The 21,935-nt window shown below is 36.4% G+C and overlaps 1 protein-coding gene and 1 long non-coding RNA gene across 7 annotated transcripts in view; one reads left to right on the top strand and one right to left on the bottom strand.

The window, feature by feature from the left end:
• The window catches only part of LOC114879585, a 40,040-nt gene extending 21,742 nt beyond the window's left edge, over positions 1 to 18,298 (bottom strand). Inside the window, exon 1 of the long non-coding RNA XR_003789927.2 lies at positions 18,143 to 18,298. This is a non-coding gene — a long non-coding RNA (uncharacterized LOC114879585). The remainder of the gene's footprint in view (positions 1 to 18,142) is intronic.
• LOC114879544 (nucleolysin TIAR) overlaps positions 1 to 21,935 on the top strand; it is a 354,927-nt gene that overhangs the window by 129,891 nt on the left and 203,101 nt on the right. For 5 of the 6 annotated variants that reach the window (XM_029194561.2, XM_046285332.1, XM_029194552.2 and 2 more), the window contains one exon: positions 19,012 to 19,069. In XM_029194561.2, the coding sequence (XP_029050394.1) occupies positions 19,012 to 19,069 (58 nt within the window). Of the gene's footprint in view, positions 1 to 17,889; positions 18,005 to 18,131; positions 18,199 to 19,011; positions 19,070 to 21,935 lie in introns of those variants that run through there. The other variant, XM_029194616.2, reaches the window with a different exon arrangement.

The raw sequence follows: 21,935 nt of genomic DNA, 5'->3' as shown, positions 1-21,935 counted from the left end.
CAGCTTCCTTTAAATGTTTCGAAACTTCTACATTGTAATTTTCCAGAAACTGGTTCCATGGAAAATTTTCTATCGTACGAAGTTTGAAAATGAATAAGAAAGTATTTTGATAGGATTCCAAAATGTTTAATCAAACACAGTGGATTAAAAAAATATTGGCAGACAGTTAATCCATGCGAAAAAAATTAATTTTTAAATCTTAGCAGTGGATCCCAATAATTTTTGCTTGAAATATACCGAGCGCTAAAAGTTCAACAAAATATTTCACTAATTATGAGGAATAAAGACAATGAAGACTCTTTTTGAAAAAGAAGAAACCTTTTCCATAAGGTCTTGACCTCGATTCAAAGGGAAGAAAAATGTGTATCCCAAAGCTAATCACCGATTCAGCTATTCTATTCGTCCCTTCGGTCTAATCTCCAAGAGGTATTTCCCTTCTGTTTCCCTTAATTCCTCATCGCTGTCGCAGTTTCTTAGCCGGCCTGGGACGGTGAGCAGCTTAATTTTGATTCACCGACAATTCGTGTATACCGGTGTGCTGCTGTTTCGTCGAGCGAATATTTTATTCACCAGCGGCGGGGTAAAGGTGAACTTTTGTCGTGTCTCTCTAAATACGAGAAAGAAGTAGAACCCGAGGACAGGTCGCTCATTAATTTCTAATGAAAGAGCAGCGGTTTCGGTGTCGTCTCGCAAACGACTCCTAATAAACCGTTGATGTTGTACTTTCTAAATTCAAGCTAATCAAGTTGTTCCGTTGCACGTGGCGTGGTTATCGAGAAGAAACTTTCCTTGAAGGTGAAATAAGAATGGCAAGGTTTCGTTGGCTCGTTAAATATGCTATAAAGGTAACCGCGACCGACCATTCCTGTCCCGTATGACCCGGCAGACATCAAGCCTGAAAGTAGTTCGAAAGTTCGGTGGCGGAAAGAAACGAATCGAGACTTCGTTACCACTGAGGATAACCAAGTTCCCCGGGCGAATTAATTTAGACGAGCAGGAATTATTTAAATCAATTATAAAAGCTTATTCAATTAGCCGGTTAATTCAGTTTTGTGCGCACGGTGTTCGTTTAATTAAGCCTCGAGCCACACGATGAAACGGAACGATTTTTATATCGATACGAACCATCAATTTTCTACCTTGATTTCTTTTTTAAATAACTCTATTATTAGATGTAATAGATATATGCAAAATAATAATTTTTTACGAAGAAATTCATAACTTATATTCTGAGATGGGAAATCACAAAAGAAAGAATTTTAATATGATTTCAATAATTTATCGCAATCGGTATTCAATGATTTATTGTACTATACAAAATTCCAATATTTTATTTGCAATGGAGGGAAATTTCTTCTCAGAATGGCAAGCAAATCACAGAACGTATACAAAATGAAATATAAAGAAGCAATAAAAGAAAGAATCCAAGAATCCAGAAAGCACAAGAGATTCCTATCTGTATAGAATTGGGAGATAAAAAGTCGCTTCCCTACCTGTTTACTCGCTCGTACCTTCCATTATTGACAAGCTTGATTATCTTAAGCATACTTCGCGGTGTCGGGGACTAAAATCTCACCCCCAGGAGGGAACAGGTGGGGTCATTTCCTTCGTCCTAGCAGTGCTGCTAATATATTTATTAAGAACCTACAGCAGAACTTTACTATCTCCGTATTCGCCTCGAATCCCCGTTTTCTTTTCCCTCTGCTATTTTTCTTTCGCGCACTTAGACTTATCCCGATCCTCCTCCCTCGAGAGAAGTATCGTCCACCTAGCGTAATGGATACCCCGAACGTTCGAACTAATGCTTACCTTCGCGCGAACATCCGGTTGCAGATCATAATTTATACAATCGATGAATAATGCCTTCAACGATATTCTATCAATTAATCAAGCCAATCAATCGAAACAATTTTAAGTACGGGCTATTGTTTAGCCTTCTGGTTAACAAAATCTACGACAAGGTGAAAGAGGAAAGAAGTGACCTAAATTGCGGCAACAACGAAGGCCTTCGTGTTTAGCCAACAACTAGAGGGGTGGAACGTTAGAAGCAAGGGAAGAGAGCTTCAGGGTTGGACAAAGAGGGAGAAAGAGCTTTCGTGAAAGCTTTGGCTAGCTCCGCCCCTCACCAATGGCAAGGCACAAGGGTTACCTTGTCTTCCGGTGCGCTGGCCAATATCATACTTGCGCGGATGCGCAGCCTCCAAGGTGGACCAATCGGTAGACCCGCTGGAAAAACGCGCTTTAATGATGCCACGTTGCTCGCCGAAAGCTCTTGCTAACCTAAAGCTACAAACGAGCAAGGAACAATGTTTTTATTTTTGTTGTTGTTGTTGTTGTTCCTTGTTCGGATGGAACAGCTATGGGTATCGAGGTAGTAACGTGATACTTTGTAATCTAAATAAACCAGTCCGAGAGCAGGCACTGACGCCTTAACAAACATAGGTGCATACCAGTACCAAGTTATTGCTTCTAGCAATTTCAGATGATTAAAGTATTTATTTATCTTAAGAGATTGAAGTTAATTGGACAAGTAGCTTTCATTCTGTGAAACTTTAAACTCCATGAATTCATCTAAGTTAATTACAACCTGTGCTGTAAACTTCGTTAGTACAGAATAGCATGAGGAGTTAAAACCGATGCGAATTTATCCGATTTTATAATAAGAAATTACAATATGAAATTTTATGATATCGTTTCTTAAGGATTTCAATTGTTTTATGAGCAAAGAATATTTAAATACTAGCAAGAAATTATATAAAAAATTTTGCCTAATTTCAGTTTTACTTTCCCTATCTAATGTTAAAATTACCTCCGACCAACCAGCAACATTCAATCTAGCATAGTTAAAAAAATAAAAAGCAAAAGAGAAACACAGGAAATTACGAAGATGAAACAACGATTGAAACCATAGACCCTTTCAAAAAGTATATTGCTTCATCGTACAGAGAGAATTAATTTTTCGAGCTGTCACGCAACAACGAACCGACAGATTACTTTTCGTCAATGAACAAAAGAAATACTCTCCTCGATACGTCACAAAATTTAGCTTTACAGATGAAATACTTTCAGGAAATAACCGACCTTCCGGTCATGCCCTCTCTCGCTTCCTCCATTTCGTCCCCCTTTTCAGCCAACGAATTTTCCGTAACTCTGATTACAGGACGAAGCATCCAATTTCATGGACGTTATTTATGTTCGCTTCTTTTATGAATGATTTCATTAGCAGAAGACGCATTCGTTACAGAAGGCTAAGCAAACGTTTCAACGACTTTCCTGCAGGAACGTTCATGTAAATTAACATTTAAGCCCGTCCGTCCAGAAGATTTTAAATTTTTCTACAATAACGTTCCGTCTGTGCTACCTTTTAATATGAAACATCGGTCCCCTGTGTATTAAAAGCTTTATTTCTCTCTCTGCATCTTTTTAATCTTTGCAACCAACTTCAGCCACAGATTAGAACGTAACAACTGCATCCGCTTTTAACATTTCCGTTTTTCTCGCACTGGAATTTTATACACATTATGCTTCATTCATCTCGTTTATTAGTGATAAGCGTACTGACGCGTTGAAATTCCATTGCACGAGTAAAATACTTTTATGGAAATTTAAAGAATCCCAATTCGGGCATTCCTATTTATATTTGACAATTTATTTCGTGCGGAGAGTTTGCTTCTTTTTGCAAGAAAGTTTCAAGGCAGTTTTATATATTTTTAATTAAAATTAAAATATTCATATGAAAATTTGAAAAGTAGTATGTTTTTTACCAGCAGTAAATGAAAAAATAATATAGTTTTCACTGTCAATGTATAACATTTCGTATAATTTTTTGAGGAAACTTCATTTTTGTTTCAGGATAATTCCAAATTTGAAAAACAGTTTCTGAATAATTTTCTACTTGCAAAATACATTTGAAAAATGATTGCCTATTTCAATGAAAGGTAAATGCTAATTTGAGGGTGGGTTGCAGATATAAACCAAAGTGTATTTTATCCAGAACTGCTTATAAAATATCCCATAATGTTAATATATCATACGTAACCCATAACAGATTTATTTCTCCTTAGATAAAATTTATTACAAAATTGATTCCCCCCTGCAAACCAGACTCGCAGACTCATATATTAAACTCAACCAGAAAAAAAAAAGAAACAGAATTATCCCATAGCTTACACGTATTCCGTATTTTATAACTGCATTACATTTCTCTGTCCAAGTGAATTACCATATCAATCCATAATAACAGAAACCATCCCCGTAACGGTGCACCAACGTTATCACGACGTTCATAAATATTTCTCCTCCGTCTTTGACATCTGTCCTCCGTGGCGCACAGATTAAACACAAAAGAACCAAGGAATCATTGGAAAAACTTCCGGGACATGGGATACAGGTAGCTTGCGGGGGTTCGAGCAAGATCTGAGCGTGTTCAAGACAGCCGACGATAGAAACACACGAAAGACGACGAAACGGTTCCAGCCAACGGGGGATGTTCCTTCTAGTGGAAGATGTACGTGCATGGTCAGACATCCTGAGATAATGTCACCGATTACCGTTGTCTTTTCCCTTCCATCTGCCCTTTCTTGCTTTCTCATCGAATAGTAACCCTTTTATTACGCGATGCTTTTGAATCAGTCTCGATTGACATTCCATCCTGGTGTGTCTCATAGAAATACACCCTTGTTCAGCCAGCTATATTGGATTTGATAGTAGAAAGAACAGTGCTCGTGGAGCTTTGAAAATGAAGTTTAACATCCTTCAAAGTATTTATGAAAAATCTGAATCCACTTCGTCTGAATTTATTTGAGTCTGCTTAAAAATATTGCTTGTCTTTTTTAAAATATCCATTCAGAATCGGACCTATTTCTAGAGAGGCTGGAAACATGGAAACGAAGAACAGACAAGAGTCATACGATCCTTTTTATTGCAAGAATAAGCCGTGTAAATTGATAGACGGTAGTGTTTCATGAGATTCGGTACGTCAACGAGCTTTAATTCACGATCGTTTGGAATTTGTACTGCAATATCGAGTAAAAGGTACTGCGGAACATTCTTCATATACTAGATTTAAAATTTTTAATTCTTTTATGAGATTTTCAGATTTCGATAACTTTGAAGACTCGATTTTGCACACTTCACCATTAAACGAGGAATCTCGATTTTTATTCTTTTTCTTTCATTTGATAAAGTGTTTCGATCGAGTTGCAAATTTACGAGGGTCTTAAATATAATTTTCTACCCTCCTACCATGGACGGATAGCGACATACGTGCACACAATCATGTTCGATGGTTTTATCTACTTGAACTATGCGTATGCATATTTGATGAATTGGAGTTGAAATATTTTTTGCGATAGATTGCGAGTATAATGAAAAACCCAGTTGACAAGGAAATATAATAATCGTAAATTTTTATTTTTCCCTATTTTTGTGCAAAGGAAAATGTTTCTAAAATCAATAACGTTGAAATGTATCTCTTGTTACTTTGATAAATATAACAAGTGATAAAATTTCGTGGCCCTTCATTCGAGGCTGTATACATGCAAAGTATCGTCGTGATATCATGGCGCATAGGGCAGAGAAAAGTATCTGGAAAAGAACGGAAGCACGAACAAGGAAGTCTTCGTGTTTCGGTGAAATCTCTTATTAAAAGCGGGACAACGGGATATAGGGGAGGGTGAGACACGCGAGAAGGGGGATAATGGCAGGAATAAGGTGAATAGAAGCGTCGTGAACATAGTCGAGGTGATACGGAAGTACGACATGTTTTTATCATTTAATTTCACAGACAAAGACTACCGGGGCTTTCCGTTCGAGCGGAGGTCAAACCCAAAGGAAGCTGCCGTTTCTTCCTCGGGCATTATCTTCTTCATTTGCCTCTTCTAGTTAAGGAACATCCCCGTGGGATTAGAGATAGACTTCTTTTGTTTCGAGCACAAAGAGCTCTCTACCTTCGGCTCGGGTTATCCGATAGTTCTTTTCGTGTCCTTTGTACTGGACGTAACGAAAGATTTAGTTGAATTTTCGAAATAAATAAATACGTAATTGAAATTCTTGATAGTTGAAGCGATAAATGAAAATTGATACAATACAGCTGCAGGAAAGAATTTGGAATTTGGAAAGAATTCTATTAAATTCTATTAATCCTATTAATAATTAAATAAATTTTTCATTTATATTCTTAAATACCCAAGAATATTAAAATAAATCTTCCTAAATATAACTCTGTCCCCCTGCTACAATCAACGGGTCGAACAATTACTAATAAAGAATTATCATTGTTTACTGGAAGTGATATAAGTCAACGATTTGACTGACATATAGCGAAGTAGTAACAGTCAATGCTTTATTAGACAGTTGCTTATCTTTGCAAAGAAACATTGCAAATTTTTACTCACTAATTTGTAGGTTTATAGAGTAATTCAATACACAAATATACTATGCCTTATTCGTGCCTAATCACTGTTAAGAATAAGAAAATTAATATTTTTGATACTTTATTAGTGTACTGATAAGTGCCCTACGAGGACCCCAGATGAAATCTCTTTCTCTTTTTCCTCTCTTTTTTCCATATTTCAGAGCAAGAGGACTTGTTAACGGCAAAGAGACAGACCACAATCGTCCTAATATGAACATGAATTTTCAACCACTATCCAAGCAGAAATATTCCATCGTGATAGAATAGGTGGCCTTTGTAACGCGCGTAATCAAAACGGCATTCCATATTCTTCAGCGCGTTAAACAGTCTTTCAGAAGTACAAAAGGATACCGAGGCTTTAATCTATAACCCTATAAAATCTTCCTTCGAGGCACTCGGAGGCGGCTGCTGTCGCTTGCATATACCTACAGCGGCACCGGGTTATGCTGAAAGTTTTATGAAAAATGGTGGAGGACTAGAGAGAGATTCAGAGGGAATACCAGAGAAAGAGGAGAAGAAAAGGGATGGCGGAAACCCAAGTCAACGGAAGGGGTTGGAAAGAGAGGGTAAGAGAGATCGGTGTAGTCTTCTCTTTGGCTGTTTCTCGCGGATTGCAAGAGAGCGAGATTGACGTGAATATCCGCTCTCTGCTCAATAAAACACGCGAAACAAAAAGCCATCGTAAAACATCGGTTTAAACTTTCATGCGAGTCTGCCCAGATGCTTCCCTTGCTTTCTTCCTTTCCTCCGCACCTCCTATCCACCGAGCAACCCCCGGATCCCGGTGCTACGTTCCCTGGCCCCCCCATAGACTTTGCCATGGAAATTTTTCTACCCTTTCTCACCTGGAAGAATGGTCGAACCTATCTACAGTCTGCACTCGAGCTTTACTTTGTTACACGAAAGCATGAAGAAAGAAAATTATGGCACGTGGTAAGCGAAATGTCTAAGGAACTTGCTATAGAAATTTTTAATTAACGCGGAATCGTAGCTTGGATCTCGCGTATAGTTCATAAGAGCGTAAAAGGGGTATAGAGGAAAGGAGATTTTCGGGGGTGCGAAGCTGGAAAACGTGGCGACGTTCTACGAACTGAAAGAATGTAATTACTCGAAGGATCAAAGTCAGAGAAACAACGTCCGTGACCCTTCTTGTCGTCGACTTTTCCGTTCCTCTTCCTCGTCTTTCGGCACGGAATTTAAATATCGACGGAAGTATTCACCGTTTGACTTCGGTAGCTGTAGTATTCGCCACTTTTCCGGGACTGCCAGTCAAAGACAGCCTAGACGCCGGGCGTCTTTTCCTAGAATCGTCGTGTGACGCGAGACTGAACTAAAGGGAAAACAAGACGGGCCCAAGGAAACAAAGGAAGTTATCTATCGCCCCTTGCCTTTCCTTTTGCCTCCTGGCACACTGTTCGCCAGATATTTTATGTTACCCGAAAAGTGTATGCTTCGATTCATCCTCGTTATCTCAGCGCTTCTTGAAAACTACAGGGATCTAGAAAGTAGCCGTATGGGCTACGGCGGAAATTGATTTTTAACAATATCGAAGAACTTCAATGGAATAATCAAGAACTGATTGAAATCGTGTATCGTTGTTAAATTTCTGCCAACCAGTGAATTATCAGAACAGGTGCGATTCCACCTTCTCTCCAAGGAAACCGTGTTATGGACACAGCGAAAACGAGGTCACCGTACCTTCTGAAGTTGGTGATTAGTTAGTAGTTAGTTATCTAGTCAACCGGCAATCAGTCAGCAAACAGAATCATTCAGAATCGGAAGCATCTATGCTTTCTAAAGTCGGAAACGTAGGGGTCGCATTGGCTCACAAAACGTTGATTAGCGAGTCAGTTAGCTACCGATTAGAGGTTAATTATTAATCAAAGTCATTCAAAGTTGTAGCGAGCAATTACATCTTCAAGAATTCATTTCCGAAACATCTGACTGATCAACATTTCGAAATTATTCATTACAATTTCTCCTAACCCTGTCGCGATGCGTTTATTAAGCTTCTTGTTTCGTAATTATGCATTCGAATGCATTTCTTCGTATTTATCGCCGCGTTAATGCTAGATTTTCGCGGATCCAAATAAATCCATATCGATTATAGAGTTTTCAGCATCAAAGTTTACTTTGAACGTTCGGAAGCTTTAAAGAGGAAACACGGCGAAAAGGATTAAGAACTCGGTGAAGTTCAATTGGACGCAATACCGTGGAAACTACGAATGGCACTTTCCTCGACAAACTACTTCGTTCATTTCTTTGGCATTAGATTTTTCTAACTTGTTATTATCTGCCATTATCCTACTTGATTGCAATCTAGTAATGGTGACAGACATTGGTCTTTCATTTATTTTTGCAATAAATTTCATTTAGAAAACTCTGATTTCACAATCACATCGTAATATTTCAGTGTTACAATATTATATAATTTTGTTGAAATTTATTTATATAAATTCATTGGAATATCCCTATTTGATTGCAGTATAAATCTAAACAAATTTTAGAAAATTGTCATTATTTCTGCAAACAAATGTTATACGGAATTTGTTTACAGAAATATGGAGGTACTTCTTTTTTTACAGTCTCTATGACAGTTTGTCACTGTAATATTCTGACAGAGATATTGTTATATCCTGTTATCTCGTGGATATATTTTTTACGAGGTATACTAGATATTTTGTCAGTTGATTGACACGTTATGAGAAATATTGAATTCTGGCTTCTGTGTTTAGTTGATACCTGTGATGAAACATTGATCTCGGCAATGCGTTAGAATATGCAACAAAGCCTGCCCGTCCTTTAAATACATAAACACTGTAAACACTATGTACCTCTTGCGTTCAATCGATCCTGCTTTCAATATATGTACAAGATCTATTTACGGCTGCTCGGCTTTCGTCAGTTATTCATGATTATTTGCTGCTGTCAATAGTTTAATGTGCACACCTCATTGTTAACAATTAACGCTTAACGCAATGGCGTATTGCCACTTTAGCAAAGTAATTCTCGTTAGTTAATTACAAAGTAGCAGTGTAAACTAATTTTATAATTTTTTCATAAGACCGAAATAAAATAGAATTACAAGTTACACAAATTTAAGATAGGCACATATCAATATTGCCTCATGATAAATTCATTTTTGAGCTCAAACTTCTCCGTTTATAGTTAGGGAAAAAAGAAGTGAGGCAGGTCACGCGTTTAGAATGTTTCGAGAGACGAAGAGCCACTTGAAGAGGAACACATTCCTCGGGGGTGGGTGCGCTTACGAAGAGAGGTTCGTACCAAAAGCGTGCCCCAGCTTTCTCGCTTAACCTTAGCTCACGAAATACATACGTGCTTTCTGTGAAGAATGCGTGGCACATCGTTCGTCGTCATCCGGTTGTTTCAACTATGACCAAACTACGTTTTACGCGGTGTAAGTTAAAAAAAAAAAAATTGTATTTCATTTTATACTCTTGTATGGAATAGTAATCAGTTACTTAAGACGAAAACTCCTTATTTCATTCTATTATTGTGTTGTCAATTGAATGCTAACTAATTTTCCTTGATAACATCTCTTTGTCAAAAATCATATTTATCCCTGATTTTTTGTTAAAAGAGGACAGATTTCAGGAGATAATTTCAAGTAACATCGTAGCATATTTTAGAAATCTACCGAATGACGCATTTCATTTTCACGTTCATACATTTATTACGATTTTTCGAGCATTACGAATCTTCGTCTCTCTTTTTCTCTCGCATTTTGTCTCTATTCCCCGTTCTGTGTATTTTTCGACCGTAGCACGATGTATCTGCGCGGGTTCCGATCGGCAAAACGGTTGAAGAACGATTTACATAAACCAGTTTCTTCACTTGTGATTTACTTTTTAGGTCAACTCCATTTCGGCTGCATCATTTTACGTACAACATTGCACCGAATAGAATATTCAAATTTCGCAATTGGTTCTTCCCCCTTCCAACCCTATTTCGCCTGGAATTTTGTTTCCCGCCATAAATTTTCATTTTCATCTTCGCGTTCTGTGAAAGAAGAATTTTCATCTATGATGAAAAAAAAAAGAACAAGTACCTATGTATCCTCTTTCGCGAAGGGCTTGCAACAATACGGATATTCAAATCGCTACAGAGATGAATTTCACGTAGTTTGCCGAATAACTCTTGTTCTCGTTTAAGCGTAAAAAAAATCTTTAGAAAAACAATTAGAAAACTATTTGAAAAATCATCTTGTGTACTTAATAAGTACTTTCACACGTGATTAAAAATTGATAAAGAAGGATACATGATAGTACATGTATTATATTCAGTACGGTTCTTACTACATTTCAGAGTGTCGTATTTTCGACAACAATCGTCCCCGTTGCTTTTGCATATTTTAATGTGAAACAGTACGACCCCGAGAATTGCTCACGTAGACGATGGGCTTCAACATGCGTGTGATAGTCGAACGGATACGATTTATGAGGATCGATTCTGTATTATTAAAGCGATGGTAGATACGAGGCACATGGGATGCATATTTAGCGGAGACTCGGCTTGTATATCGGTTAGAAATCGGTTTTCTACATTTCAAGTAAATTTGCCGACCAACTAGAGGAACACTGACTTTTACGTAACAATCTCCCCAGTGTACTTTTTCCCCCAAATTTTTTATTCCTTTCAGATGAAAATTTGAAATTATGGAAGCAATAATCATGAGCAATGAATCAGTTCCTCATTAACGCACTGCGTAAATTTGTTCCTGTCCTTTGTAGACACTCTGTATAGGGCCTACTGGATAGCAACGCGGTTCAGTATGCTGGTAGTAATATAATATATATAATAAGGTATGATACGAACGGAGGGCACACGGCGTAATCATATATCATAGGTTAGTGCGGTGTGGCAGAGTGTTCCTCCGGTCTACGACGACCGGAAGCGCAGTTCACCACGGCGGATGCAATCACCGTCTCTGCCAACCACCACCGGTACACAGAAAGATTATTCCCTGTAACACAGCTTCACAGATTTCGCGATAACCCTTGCCTCCGTTACACCGTGTAAACTCTCGTTTCGTTCAATACAATATACTTTGTTGAAATTGAAGATAGACTGATAAAGAATGAAACATTTGAATCATCATATCTAAACACTAAGGATAAATCTCAACATTTTAATCAAGGTGATGATATTAATTAAAAGAAGATGTATGCGAGATACGACATCTATTTCAAGCCATTTTCATTCGAACGTCAGACAATTATACAAATATAGAAATTCAAAAGCGAAGATTTACGACACCTCTTAATTCATGAATTTTTATGACACCGTGGATGAAAAATCACCGCGAAAATTGTAGATAGTATCGAATTTCAGAATCAACTAAAATTCGACTTGAAAATTGAAAAAAATAATTAATGATTTATTACTCTGGAAATTATAGACTCTCCTATTACTCTCGTGATTCTTTTTTTTCAGTGAAGAGTAAAGAGAAAATCAATTGCAGGTGAGAAATAAACGCGCATAGGTCTGTGGTATACGAAATAATTTGAGTGAAAATTGCAGGAACCGCGATTCCCCGAGGAAATTTTCGTTGTTTAGACACGGCGGGCAATGCGTTAAAGGTTTTGAGAACTCGCATACTGCTAACGCTTCCTTCCCTACACTTTTCTCGTTCTTTCTTCGACTAGAATCGCTTAAACTGCTCCGCTCTGTGGACTCACACATGAATCGAGCCCAGTGTTCGAACGTGTGTTCAGCTACCTGGGATTTCGGGGTAGTTTCCCTAACTTTTCGAACAAGAATGGAAAGTTGCCCGGCGCACGCCAACGACGGGTAAATGGTTTGGTCAATGAATAAATAGTAGAGCCGAGGAAAAGTTGACACAAGGAAATACTTTTTCTGTGTACACTGTACCATGTAGGAAATTCTGTTCAGCTTGGACAGTGAATCGATTGTAATTCCGTGAAACTATATAAAATTGCTTGAAAATTGACCGACAAACTTTCTCGCTAATGTGAAAAGTGGACGTTAAGTAAATTGCTATTAGATTCTATGCATCAAAGGTAATTCGGAACCTCGAAAATTTTACGATCTTCGAGTTCAGAAATCTTAATCCACCAAGTAAGAATAATATGTTATATTTATAAATAATGAACAAATGAAGTTACCTATTTGGAAGGATTTTCCGAACACGTGTATACTTTGCAAGGGAACTTAGAAATTCACAAACGACGAGGAACTTGCTCGATAGCTCCTTTATATTCAACGAAACGTTGGTATCGCTACTTTGGAAGGGAATTTATGACAGAACCGGTAGGTAGAAAGGAGGATCGTCTGTGAGTTTAGCAAAGAGTGGCGCAGAGTACCTACTTACGTGGTTGCATGGTATCGCTAAGGAAAAGTAACCCTGTATCCCGTAAATTCCTTACGATAGTATTTCAGTGACTTATTACCAGAGGCAGGCGAGAAACGTCGTTGGTGCCGTGGCGACTAATGGCGCCATGTGGTTGGAAAATAAGAAGATACAAGTATAAGAAAACGTGCAAGCAACCCTGTGGAGCACATGGGGTGGTGGCTGCGGCAAAACCGGCCCCCGTAATGTCGAACGACAACAAGACAAGCGGCCTCCCTTCATCATGTGAAAGTCCGAAACGACCCATACGCCATTAAATGTTACTTATATAAGATAGCGGACCGCTGGCCAGCCGACCGTGCATCAATCACGATAATAGGACAATAAATATCTGACCGACAGGCTGGCTAAGGTCAAAAATGCAGCAGCTTGCAATTTCTACCCGACTTCCCGCCGATGCCAGTGGCTACTAACTCAAACCTAAAGGGTCTGCGATATGTAATCGTGGTCTAAGCCTTGCATTAAAGTGCCCGTGTTCGGCCAAGGAATTTTTCTGATCGAATCTGACTCGTTTTATTGGAGTTTCGTACTCTTTGCTGACCAGAACGTGGGATAAGGTGGTAGTTTTAGCACCATTATAATTTTAGAATCTTTGATGCTTTAAGTAATGACTTCTAAAGAGAAGATGGTATCGTTAATTTATGTAAATTTAAATAAAATTTTTTATTAAACATTTCGAGAGCCTAGGTTTCAAAAATCACGATTGACCTTGCACCCTTGGCTCGAATCTCTGCACCACGGGGCAGGATGCGCGCAGTCAGCATAAATAAGACATCCGGTAGCGAGGGTGGGCACGAACCGCGGTCACATTAACTGTGCAAAACTAAGGCATATAAACTCACTGCTTGTATAAACTATAAAAGAAGGGGCTAGCAACCCGGACCAACTATTAAAAGTTGCAAATTGCTGCGGACACGCCGCGGGCCCGACTGTCTTGGGCACACCCACATCCTCTCTGCTAACTTACTTGCTTCTTTACTTATATAGTCACTCGTTTACTAACTTATTCCTTATCCTTGCCTCTTTCCACGCCGCAGTTTCCTCGCGTAACATTACTTGTTCATGTTGTTTTGCCGCGCATCTGCCGCAACTAGTCTCGCAGAACTCTCGAAAGGTGTGCGTATGTAGCCAGGTATATGAAAAGTTTCGGATAACGAAACAACTTTTTCAACAGCTCGTGTATTATTTTTTTTTTTTTTTTTGCATTTATTAAGACTGAACTTTCGATGCCCGTATTAAGCTGAATACGCACAACTAAAACTCGGCTTCGACAAAGGAAGAGATTATCGCGCAACGGTGTTCACCTGATTTTATGGCAGTTGATCCGATTATCGACTTATAATTTCCAACAGACGAGGAAATGAATTATTCATTCGGTTGTATCGACGAAAATGCGTTTAAACGTTGGGTGCACGTGCCTTTTTATAAATGTGGGCGTTAAGTATTAATGATATTATGTTCGCGATGTTTAGATTCTGAATAATTATTATTTTTTATAATTTTATCTTTATCTTTATTCACTTCACTAAAAATAATATCTTGGAAATAATATATTTTCAACTTCTAAGAATAAATAGGTTAATTTAACCCATTAATTTGCAGCTTAAAATTTCCAGAATCTCTTTGCTTTGTCATTTTTTGATTATCCGACCAAATTAAGTTGGTAGCGTTGATTAAAGGCGGACCATGTTAAATGCAGTTAAATTTCAATTTTTTTTTTACCGAGCAAATTTTTCATGTGGGTTTAAAAGGACCGAATACTTTTCTCCGTTCCTTTTATACTTCATTCGACAACGGCCGGATATCGGTTTGGTAGAGAACATAAGTTTTCTGTTATTACAGTATTCAGCTACTGTGGTCTGTGCCATTTTTCAAGTACTATCCAAACATTGCTTTTGCGCTAGAAAATGTCGGCAGAATTTCCTCCCTACTCATTGTCAATCTAACATTACATTTTCAACAATGATCGAAGTTATCAATTGACTACCAATTAATACCAATTTAAATACCAGTTAATGGAACCTGTTCAATGAAACGTACGAAAACTAGATAAAAGTTTCAACGATCGAAAACAAATCAACGAAAATGAAAATGTTATTAAAATCTAAAATAAAAACGCGAATAAATTATGTGACGAACCGATGTATTACATATTTAATTATCGTATGCACTGTTCCAGTATAACAGCAAAGAGTATTAACGTCGTTTATTGTGCCAGTTAGGTGTAGCTTCCTTTTCCTGTACGCGAAACATGTACCTACATACGTATATAATCTATAAAGTATTTCACAAAGCTGCGGCGTGCTGGTAATCGAACAAAGCATCTCGTCGGCGCAAACGCTTTATCGAGCACAGTATTTTGCTTCCGTTTGCACTTTTCATTGCAATTCGGTTCAATTATCGTTTGATTATATCAAACTCCGAAGAGCGTAGTTAGCATCGTTTCCCGCAGGCGATTGTAAAAAGAACATCAACGGATATGACGTTAAAATATTGTTCTTCAAAGGATAATGCCGGAAAATAGGCAATTTGAAAATTGAATGGAAAAGAAGAACTCCGTTATAGAATTAATTTCAATTAAAGAAGAAAGCCGCAATTCACGAACACAAATTCTGACGGAAGATACTGTTTTCCTTGGAAAATATGGAATGGAAAATAAACAATAGAAGATAATCAATAGTTAGCCAAGTAAAATAGAATTATTTAAGAAATTATTTACAGCTATTTATTTAAATTATTACCCTTTATATTTTTTGTGATTCCAAATAGTGTACACATTTTGTATCAAGAACGTTTCTTTTAAAACAACATTTGATAGCCTCAAGAGAATAAAGAATATAAAGGTTCAAGGTACGTTTTAAAAAGAAACATAGAACCGTAAGAAGAGGAAACTGTTTCTGTCTATTACTTACCATATTACCATATTAATTGAACTTTTACAATATCAGTTTCCGAATGAAGAAAGGAAAAGAACTAAATATTCATTTCCATCTGCGAATGAATATTAAGAGGGAAGTGAAATATTGTTTCTTCGACATTAATACATAAAGTTATTGAATATCTCTACAATTATTAAAAACATTTCACTCCACACCTAAGCATTTTTTATTCAGTTGTTAATTAAAAATGTCGGCTATTAACATAATTATACAAATAGCTAATTATTAATTAGTTAGTTAGAATAATTCACTCAACATCTAAATATCTTCCATCCAACTGTTTCAAGAAGTTTTCAGGATATACACTATGCGAAGAATTTCAAAGTCATTAACATAGACGGCTAAGAAAATGAGAAGTAACGATTCAATATCAACAGCACACGCGTCGCGTGTACCGAATTAACACTACTGATACTGTCGACGATGTATGGTTGCATGGATGACACCATTTTTCCATTAAGTCTGTCTACAAGTAGTGCTAGCAAGATTTTACGATATCACTGGTTTCACCATTATTCCACCCCTTTACCTATACACTGCACCCTTACTAGATTTCATTTCACAACAAAAGTATCATTTCAAGTTGATAATTAGAGGCTTTAGAAATTCGAAAAATCCCACTTTATAATTTCATTAAGCAGTGATTCCATATCTTTAACCAATATTGTAATATTACATTGCAAATGACAAGAGTTTATAATGATAATTAATACAAATATATATTCAATATACTGTTTATTATAAACGACCACTTTATTTAAAATTGAATAATACCCAGCTTGTAAAGTAAATACGGAAAATTAATCGTTCAACTGCATTAAATACAGAACATGTATTAAATGCGACATTAATTAATATACACGGTTAATTCGGTAGTAATAATTTCATTAATTGCATTTAAAAATCAATGCAGTTAAATGTTTCACGTTTTACCTTCACTGATGTATTAAATGTGAATTAATAATGATGTAATAACAATAATCGTCCGATAAAATAAACCATGTAACCATAATTCGTAGCTTTCATTTTTGCAAAAGGGATTGTTTCAAATTGTTATTGAAAATTTCTATCGTATATTTATTTTAAAATATGAATATTGAATGCCTATAGTCCATTTATATTTCCTTATGTATTAATTAGTAACTGATTTATTAACTAATAATTTCTGTCAATATGTGAAATTGAACATGATAAAAAGAAGCCGTAACTACTTTCGAACTACATCCTTTCCCATCCCTGTAAGTGGTTTTAACGAAATGACTTTTACTATCTTCCGAGTATCTGCAACGTCACGGCTAGGTACATCGCGATGCATAAAGAATCCAGTTTATGGGATCTGTTAGGACCCGACGACACCCCGACACGTCCCATTTCCGCCAGCCGACGTCTTTTTGGCGGTGATACCGCTTCCTGTTGCTACGGATTACCAGCCGTCTTCGCGAGTAAAGACCAACCTGATTCTCTATAAACGGAATTGCTCGTCTCTCAGCAAGATTTCGTTCGTACAACGAGAAACCGTAGCTGCTTTATCAGCCAAACCGTTTTAAGGTGTCTGACTTGCGAACCGAACGATATAAATTTGATCGTATACTTGTGTTTTGTCTTGTATCCCTAGAAAACCGATCCCTTTTCCTCTTTTATTGCGATCTTTTATGCCAAAATTTTACGTGTCGAAATATGAAATGATGCTCGGGATTGTTTCGCGATCAGTTCACCAACGTCCAATTGTAAACTGCCCTAACTTGGTCAGCGATTTTATAATTTTAGTAACATATTGATTTAACCCCATTCAATTCCATGTGAAATCAATCCGAAATGGAAATCTAATATTTAATAATTTATTATCTAATTATTCTATTTTTAAAAGATCTAGTGTCTTTTATTAAAAATACTCTAAGAATTATAATATATTTATTGAATAGAATAATGGTAAGCTCTGTTTTTCATTTAAAAAAAACGAATAATATGAGTCCCATATAAATTTAAATACTGCGCAGTAATTTAAAAATGTACTAAATGGACGCCATGTTGAACTGCGCATGCGCTAAAGTAGAACGTCATTCTAAGCGCCTGGTTCTTTGCACTCGCGTCGTGCAAGTTATTAGAAAGACGAAATTATTACTCAAATCAAACCTTTCAACTAGTGTAAATATCTATTTATACGTAATTATCTATCTAGTTAGTGGTGTAAATTGAATTTTTCGTATAAACATTGGTAGTTGAATATATTCGTTCCACACGAGAGTAACAAGAACAAAGGTTAGTAAAAATTTGTTTCTTCAATGTCACACAAATATGTAGAGAATTAACAAGGAATTAAAGAAACGTGTTTGCAAATGATAGAATCCTGATTCTATATAAATAGAATTTACTTTTGTTAATACAGTGTGAACTCACCGAAATCAGATGCCCTGCCATGGCGTCAGTCGACTCTCAGAGGTTATTGCTCCTGCGTAAGTTCCAAACACTATCCTCTTGATGATATCATTCGATGAGTTTGTTTACTGTCACACCGAAAGTCTTTGAACCACTCTCTCATGCACAGAACTAAACCTTTACGGTACACCACTCGCGAACGACTGACAACCTGTTTCGTTCGAAATCTTGTTCGCGTGCCGATTTCGAGCAATGTTGTCGTTCAATCACAACCTACCGGCAACCGCGCGAAATACAAACTTCGAAATCTGTTTGTCTTCGGTATATTACCTTCTTATGCTACGCTTTCTTTTGAATAAATTTTTGCTATAATCTTATTATATTATAAATGTAATATATTTTTGTAAATTTGTGCAGTTTTAATTTTAATAATTGTATATTATTTTATTAACTCTTGTTAGAGAAATTGGAAATATTTTCTGCACTAATTTTCCACTTACGCTTTTAAAATAAAAATTCATATAATTTAAAAAAAAATGATGTTTAAGTTATGAGGCTTTAGAAATTTAAAATTTTACGAACCAAGGAGCTTTAATTACTGTACAGAGTGCTGTAAAAGTAATGGTTATGACTTACAGATGTGACGAACATTTGCAAAGAAAAATCGTTACAAAGTTAATTAAAACTCTGAAATTAAAGATTAAAGTTATTTCTTTTTTCAATATTAAAAGAATGAAGTAGCTTTATTAACTGCCCAGGATGTTAAAAAATAATAATTACGACCTACTGTTACGATAAACATTTGTTTATGAAAGGAGCTATTTCTTTAAACAAATACAAGGGAAATGTAATTTTAATTTTATTAATTTCTTTTATTATAAATGTTTCAGGAGATGAAAGTTAACTGGGTGACGTCTCCGGGAAACCAACCAAAACAAGACACCAGCAGTGAGTACTTAACAATTTCCATTTTTTTTCTCGTATGTAAATTGATATTACTGATATGCTAAAATATATTTTCAATAAACACAATAAGCACAAAATAGAATTTAAAAAAGCATGAATTTTCTAGAGGAAAGTAGTTATAATTAAAAATAATAGAACTTATTAAAATGTTCATTTGTTGAAACATGGAATTATTTTAAATTATTATCACAAATTTTAACATCTAACTACAGTTTTTAGGTTTTATTCAATTCATGATTAATTTATATATTCCATTCATCTGGGCTACATTTAGTTACTCTTCTTATATATATATATTTGTGCTATTAATTGGAATCTGCTATCATTATTTAAATAAATACATTCGTCTTTTGTGTTTGAATGAGATATATTTTAGCAATTTTCATCAATGTGATATATTAATCTTGCGATCACAGACCATTCTTTCTAAAAATTATTTATAATTAGCGAAATGTTAAAAATGTGTCTGCTATTTATGGTCATACTTGAAATAATTACAAATTTGCAACGATACATAGTATGGTATCTATAATGAAAGGTAAACATTTGCAAATATTTCGTTCCGAAGATTCCATTACGCCAAGCAAACAGATACCTGTATAAATGGCAAATTTTTCATCAACTAATTGGCGTACAGCCAGTAGAAAGAGACTAATTTGTCATTCTTTGTGCATTAAATTTACGGAAATACACGTCCCATTGAATATTCGACGCGTGTCCCGTTTTATAATTAAAAAACAAGACCGGACGTCTTTCAAAAGGAAAATTATCATGCAGCCCAGTAATTTTCAGCCACACTCCTCTCGATTTCTCCTCGAACGGTGATTAAAGATGAAGATGGGGATATTCATGAATCGGTCGAAATTACGACGTAGAATTCGAAGTAGTAGTTTCGTGTATTCGTGCTATAATTTCTACGCGTAAGGGTTGTCCGGTAGAAAGGGGTGGTTAGGCATTAAACGTACGTCACTTGGTAAGCTCTTTCGCTTTCTGTTTCCCTATCTCCGTAGAAACACAGCCGCAGACCAGTAAACCCGTCATAAGTACTTCCTTTCCAGGGATTTCCACTGCTTATGGTTTAAAAAAATATTGATATCCTTCCGCATGAATCGCAAATAGCTTTCCCTTATCCCTTGCGTTTTATTCGGATTGCTAGGATTCTTGAAATATCTAGAAAATTATTGGGTACTAATATCAGATCATTTGCAAACGTAAATTTTTCTCGTATAAATTAATTTTTTGCGTTATTCTGTATATAAAAGAATGGTCCCTTGCAATTTTATCTACCAGCTTTGATATCTAGATCTTCAAATAGCATTTCGTTGTACCTCCATTTATTTAACCATATCATAAATTTGATTCCCTGAATCGTGACCTTTCACGCGAAAACGAGAATCTCCGACGCATTAGCATCGCGTACCGTCCTGTTCATTTTCGTTCCTTTAAATTCTGTTTAACGTTGATGTCTCGTTTAATTTCCGTGTTTTGTGAACGCACAAAAGACGGGAAAAATTTCATTACACCGCAAGTACTTTCAATTAACAGGGGCAAACTTATTATAATTAAATACACTCCAGCATTCCATTTCGCTAATTACATTTGCAAATACCAGCAGAAGTATTTGCTTATCAGAAGGTGGATAATTTGTCCCGAGGGGAGAGTGTTAGTAATAATATCACCTAAAGCGTATCAAAGTTCTCGCGCTCTAAAGAACAAATTTTTATTAATTAACAAAATGATTGGTTTTTTTTCCTTTTGAGATATTAAAATCGAAGCAAATAACAACAGAAGTTCATTTCTGGAAAGTTTCCATGATGTTCTTAGAATCCTCATTTATTTCTATGTCAAAATGCGAAATAATTTCTATATAGAAAAGAAAATGACGAGGCCGCACAGTTTAGGATATTTTCTATCAAACGTGAAGCGTAAATTTTTATATCGTTTGTTATTGCGGAAATATCATAGGTACTTACGTTATACAGCTGCTTACGTATATTCCATCGCCCTTGGTATAAATCCCAATTACACGTTATAAGGCCCCATAAAATGTCCACCCCGTTTATGACTCGTATCACGGACCAGATTTAAAACCATAAAAATCCGAAAGATTTCTCTCCACCTGAACGTAACCGCCGAAATCTCCTCTCATTACATCCAAGCTTTCCCTTCGCTCTATACAGATATGTATGGTGTATCGTTACCCTCAGACGACATTTCTATACGCGGTGAATTCCCGGAGCATGCATTACGAGCTACCATAAACCACTATGGGTTTAAGCTCACTGTCCATCGGCTGAAACATACTCGAAACTCGTATAGTTGTACATTTTCGACTGATGGTGAATGGGATTGCTTTATTACTTTCAACAAACAGGACTTGTATCATCCATAATTGATAATTAAATTAATTAAACAATTCTCTCGAGGCTTCTGAATTAAAATAAAAAAGAATGAAAAGATAATTAATTTAATATTATCACCAATATAGTAATGTAATCAAACGGCTTTGTGTGGAATTAAATATTATCCAGAAAATATTGTTACACTCTTTAATTAACAGAAGCTTCCATTGCATTCGAGTATAGACAACAGAAAATTACACGTACATGCACGTCCTAGAATCGGATTGCAAAGGCATGTAAGTAGAGCATTAGAGCTCTACTTCGTTAAAGCAGAAAAGTCGGAATTGTAGGTGCGCAGATGTGCCATAGTTTTCTAGCATCCCTTTACGGAAAAGTAAAACAACCGCGGCCCATCGCCGGTTCGGTTCTAGCCGCAAAAGCGGTGCACACAGCTAGCTAGCTATTCCACGTAAAAGGGCAGAACGCGAATCGTTGGGGTAGGAAAA

The sequence above is a fragment of the Osmia bicornis genome, chromosome 4 (assembly GCF_907164935.1).
Source record: "Osmia bicornis bicornis chromosome 4, iOsmBic2.1, whole genome shotgun sequence".
NCBI classification, from domain to species: domain Eukaryota; kingdom Metazoa; phylum Arthropoda; class Insecta; order Hymenoptera; family Megachilidae; genus Osmia; species Osmia bicornis.
The sequence above is the reverse complement of the archived record's forward strand: the minus strand, read 5'-3'. Positions and strand labels throughout refer to the sequence as shown.